Source organism: Mastomys coucha, unplaced genomic scaffold, assembly GCF_008632895.1.
Source record: "Mastomys coucha isolate ucsf_1 unplaced genomic scaffold, UCSF_Mcou_1 pScaffold7, whole genome shotgun sequence".
NCBI lineage: Eukaryota > Metazoa > Chordata > Mammalia > Rodentia > Muridae > Mastomys > Mastomys coucha.
The window spans coordinates 99909048-99914932 of NW_022196913.1; the positions used below are offsets into that span (position 1 = coordinate 99909048).

General features: G+C 39.9%; 1 protein-coding gene across 1 annotated transcript; it reads left to right on the forward strand.

The window, feature by feature from the left end:
- The first annotated feature begins 2036 nt into the window (after window positions 1–2036).
- LOC116082562 (small integral membrane protein 15-like) lies at window positions 2037–2261 on the forward strand. Its single transcript, XM_031359460.1, has one exon. It carries the CDS (start codon window positions 2037–2039, stop codon window positions 2259–2261), a length of 225 nt encoding a protein of 74 aa, XP_031215320.1.
- Window positions 2262–5885: the final 3624 nt, after the last annotated feature.

Sequence of the window (5885 nt, forward strand, 5' to 3'; positions counted from 1 at the left end):
AAAGACAAACTAAGGCACAAAGAGCTTCAAAATGAGAGCCATTAATGATTGTGCAAACTTTATATTATATGAGCTCTCACATTGTCTAATTTCCCTCATCTCTACAACCTGTTAATTACTATTCTCTATGTACTACACTTTGAAATGATACACCAAACACATGCTTGATAAGTCACAAGTTTAAAAGCTTTGATTCCAGGTGTTATTTATAGGGGGAAGAGTAACTGCCCAACAGTCATGAAGCAATTTAAAGTGCCAACCTCTCTAAAGTTGACAGAATTCTGCCCTAGAGGATAGTGTTGCAGTGTGAATTATACAAAATACCGAGTGTGTTCATAAGAATTCTGAAGCCAATTAAATCCATCATGAATATCAAATTGAAGTGAAGTGCTACCAACTGCCATTGAGCTATTTTTCATCCCCTGATTTGTCAGGAAATGTTCAGACATAAACTCAGAGTAATAATTTCCAAGCCAGGTGATAACATTCTAACTGTTAGCATCTTACTTTAGGTTGTAGCTATTTAACAAGCAGAATGTACATTGAACAAGCTATTTTCTTTAAAGCCATTTTATGTTATATCGCACTTGCTTTTCTGTGCTTTGGAGGAGGATAAACAGAAGAAAAAATAAAAAGAAGTTATACGTCATAGGAGTTACCTCCAAATATGTTTTGTGTCCCATCTGCATGATTAGCGTTCAGGTAGGAATTCCCTAACTGAACCCCACACATACCACCCATCAGTCTGGCTGCTAGATGCTCAGTCCTACCATTTAGTACATAGAACTAAAACAACTTATTCTTGTATTGAGCTTTGTAGCTGAGGAATGCACCCTTATTCTGTCTCATCCACTCCATTCCAGATCTACAGATAAATAAACTCTACTACTGCAGTGGAGAGCATAGTCATTACAGCCAAACTCTAAACTTCGGATGGCATAACTCTGTGATCCTAGGAAAGTAAGCCCTTCTGACACTTAGTTTGCTCATCTTTGGGGTAGTCCTCCTGCGAGTACATCTAACACATAGAGAAGCTGCGAGAACTTAGAAAACACTACTTGCTAATCGATTGGCACACTGTCTGACAAGCAGTCAGTCAATTCCTGTCGGCTCAGCAACCACCTCCCTCTCCTGAACAATGACTTGATGAGGCCCCTGTGTCTTTCATAGGTGCCAGGGGAGAAAGGGAACTGATGCATCAACACTTTGATCTCCAGAAAGATGACCTAACCTGGAAGCAAAAAATCTTATGTTCCTGTTGGAAGCCATAGGCCACAGGCTATGGGATTTAGGAAAGCCAATGCCCTAACTTGTCTTTTTGGATTTTCTCTCACTCAGTGGAAGTGGAAAATGAAATTCTTCTTGGATCTGACAAAGCATCTTCCTGAGCTATCGGGAAAGAGGAGAAAGCCTCCTGACCTTACCCCTATCTCACTCCAACCCATTCCAGCATCATACCTCACCACGAATTCTGCTTTCAATTGAGGAATGAACTAGTCAGTTTATTATCTAGTTATGGAAGCCTTAATAGAACTGTTGAGAATTCACCACACCAACACTGAAAAACAATCTGAAGTCCACAGGCCTGGCACTGAGAAGCTGCAGCATTCTGGCTTGCCATGGTAAGGGTCAAATTTGATCCAGGTGTGAAGACGACCACGTATCTCCTGGGCTTTGAAGGAGAACTAGATGGATATTACTATAAAGCCTTTGTCTACTTTTCTTGTGTCTTTTATATACTGAGAGCCACTAACCTTGGAGAGTAGCATTAACTTAGAAAGTCCTTAAAAGCTCACTACATATCTCTATCTTATCCTTCCCAACATGAGGAACATCATAAGAGAGCATGACTATTAAATTTAAGAAGCACAGAATGGGCTTCCCACTTTCCTGCCTGGCACTCATTCATATATATAATTTAACCCCCTCCACATTGTATGGTCAAACTGAAGAAGACATAACTAACAATCATCTGAATTGTGATTGACTCACGAGAAAATTAGAACATAATCCCCAGCTTCCTGCTTGCTGCAAAGATGCTTGACATGAAGGCTTGGGCTGAGTATGCTGTGGAGTGGGCTGCAAAGGACCCATATGGCTTCCATACCACTGTTATCTTGGCGCTTACGCCACTGTTCCTAGCTAGTGCTGAATTGTCCTGGAAGTCGGCTAAGATCATTGAAGCCAGAGAGAAGGAGCAGAAGAAGAAGCAAAAACGGCAGGAAAACATCGCAAAAGCTAAACCACTAAAGAAGGATTGAAGGGATGAACAGACTGCAGCTAGAGAAAACCTCTCTGGAAAATCTGCAGCTTTAGAAGGACTCTTCACTAAGCTTGCAGTTGGTTCCTGATAGTATATTATGTAGTAAGTTAAATCTGACCGTACAGAAGAGCCATAGCCATGTTCTGACCTCAATACTATAGTTACTTTTAGGCTTGGAAATAAAAGTTTGTTGGTAGCTACTGGCAAGTATTTAAGATAGCATTTATCATACGGGTGGAGCATACGTGATGTGAAAATTCAAAGCTCAAAAGCACTGTAAAATCTAACACTTGTGCTCAGACGTGAAAAAGCCCACAGCACACTTTCAGATGGGTTGCAGTCAAAATACAGGTGCACTAAAGACACAAAGTTATCTTCAAGCCATGAGAAATACAAGCGGACCTTGTGTTTAGAATTGGATCCCATCCTCAAGGTATTATGAAATAATTTAAAATTTGACAGGAAAAAAAAAAAACATTCCAGGTCCTAAGCATTTTTGTCTGATCAACCTGTAGTAAAAATTCTTTAGACTGACACTCATTTGCCATTTTGGAGCTTAAAGTACTCAAGTGAAAAATGATGAGAAAACGGTTTTAGATTATGAATCCTACTTAAATGGTAGTTTAAATGGGATTCAGTTCTGAACAGAGGATATTAAGAATGAAAGAGAATTAACCTTCTGAGGTGAAAGTTTACTTTGTCTTAAAAGAGATACAGTATTTTAATCACTTTTTCAAAATCATTACTGCTTATTTTTTGGAATGGAAGCATTACTTTCTCAAAGGAAAATTTTATTAATGAGTATGGCTATTTTCATTCTTCTGAATTTAGCTTTTAACACAGCTAGTAATTATCAAGATACTGCATTTTAAAACCTAACTTTATATAGGATTCTCATTACTTTGACCATGTTCAATACCATCTACTGGATAGAATAATTTTTGTACTTTGAGCACTGCCACTTGCTTAAATGTGTTGCAGAGTAACATGCTATAGAGCCAGCAGTGCAAATGCTTTGTGCTGTTGATACCTTGGATTCTGTTTTAAAGGGGAAATTGTTAAATGTCACCAGATAATTCGCTGATTACATAGACACTACTTTTGTTTTTACTGTTTATAACCAATACAGTAGTGATGTCCTGGTATGTTTTACTTAACACAGGTTCAAAGTGAAAATCAAAATTTCAAGTTTATGTAGTCATACTTCATAATTTGAGCCAGTAAGGGTTTAAGTTTGGAAACATGATTTCATGGGTATAACACTGATTGCGGGGACTGCAATAAAATGGCAGAAGTACAAAACTGGGCAGCTTCCAGTGGCAATACACACACGAGACTATTAAACATGGCTTTCTAAATGCATGGTCAAGCTACATTCACTGCAGGATTGAACTGCTTATTACTGCTTTCTGCACCTCTGATGATTTTAAGTTACAATAATTGTTAGTCTTAATAAAAATAAAACTAAATATTGAAATAAATTTGATACCTTTTAAAAAAAAGAAGCACAGAATGACAAGTCTGTAGAAATGATTATTTATAGATCCCAACAGTGTGGTTCACTACCTAACTCAATGGTTTACATCCCAGAGTGAAAGACATACACACAGCCTTTATATTTTAACACAACTCAAACAGTACAAAAGATGGTCCACTGCCTAACCTCCATGCTGTTAATCCTGAGTTATTACTTACTAATTCTATATTCCATCTTGGCTACTTCAAACCTACTTATGGCATCCTCTGGGCCTTGCTTTCTTAGTCCAGAGCCCAGGACATTCTCCTTGCTTTTCTACTCCACTGAAGCCTCTGTCTCTCTCTCCTTTGTCCACACTATCCAACAAGCATGGTGAATCTTCCCCTTGTCATTCCTGCTCCTGGCCCCAAGCCCAGGAAATCCTAAAATCCCACCTCTATATTTCCTTGCCAGTTATTGGCCATTGGCATTTTTATTTACCATTCAGAACCAACTGGGGGCAGGTTCCCAGAAGCTACTCATGCAAGCATTTGGGGGAGGGGGGACATCATGAGCATTCATAATACAAATTCTTCATCCTATAGTGTTTTCTTCTTTGTTTACTAGTTATTTATCAGTTCAACATATTGTAAAACTATCCTTGAAAAACTTGAGTAACCTAAAACTCTGACTTTTATTTTCCTGGTCCCACAAATTGGTAATTTTGACTGTGTCTTGGCTGTTTCTCATATACCTTTCCACTAGCAGATAACACAGGGTACCTGTCAGCCCAAGACTGTGTCTCAAATCCAAGGTCACCTGTCTAGTTTAAACATGAAATCAAGGTCTGCATTATTCATCCAAAGTATTGTAGCCTCTGTCTCTTCCTGTTTTAAACACTGGAAATAAGAAAGCAAAACAAGGACAACAAACTGTGCATTTTAAAGAGCATCTATTGTACTTGAAGGATAGAAAGAAAAGCAAATGATTATAACTAAAGATGTCAGTTAACTTCCAGAAGAAAAGCAGAAGCCATGAGCAAGAATGTTAAGAAACGAATATTGCAAAGAGAAGCCCAGGAGCCTTAAGCCTACACAATGAACTACAGGCAACTAAGGAGAGCTGGGAGCAGGAGAGGGTCATCCTCTGAGAAGAGCACAACAATTATTTGTTCAGTGCCAAATGGTCAGCTCTGAAAACATACATACAAGTAGCATTGTACAGGCTGAGCAAGTTATATTCAGAAATATATGCACACAATAACAATTAATGTAAGAAGAGGCCATGGTTTTGAGAGATTGTGGGGAGGGGTGGTGGATGGGAGGATTTGCAGAATGGAAAGGGAGAAATAAATGTTGTAATTTATGTAAGAGGGAGGGAGGGAGGGAGGGAGGGAAAGAGGGAGGGGAGAGACAGGGACGGGGAGATTATTAGGCACAGGTTCCTAAAACCAGACTGGGAAAAAAAAAAGCAGAAATGTTCAGAGGACACAAAAGAAAACAAGGATCTGGGCATAAGGAACCTAAAAGACAGCATGAAATTCTCCAAGGACAAGGAGACATGTGGAGACAGAGAATGTAAGAAAGCCAAGGTGATACAGCCTGCAGGAGCTCAGCCTCCTGCTGTGCGGGCTGCATTTTGTCCTGCAGGAAACCTATCAGAAAATGCTCTTACACACAAACTTGAGGTGAGAGAACATATGTTCTGTCACGGCCAGGGTTTCAACCACGTGAGCTGGAATTGAAGAGTCATCGGTAAGAGGTCACCTCTGGCGCACAGGAGGCAAATGTCAGGGCTTCCCATGGTGGCAGCTGCCACGGAGGAAGGTCCAGCAGGATCTAACAGCCAGCTGGACTTGAGATGAGGAAATGATGCTTGAAGGATCGGGACTCTTCCTATTACACTGATTCTCTGAGGTAACAGGGGAGACAGGAGCTGCTTTGGCAGGAAAAGAATGACTCATGAGTAAAATATTTTGGCTTTGCGCTGCTAGTGAAGTGTGCACAGAAAATTGTACCGAATACGCAGGAAGTTGACCTTAAACAGGGAATTTAGAGGAACCAGGAACACACAGCTTAACCAGTAGAGTGCTCATTGCATAAACATGAGGACCTACTTAGGATGCACATAAAAACCTGGGTGTGTTGGTGTGCTTGTAATTCAGTG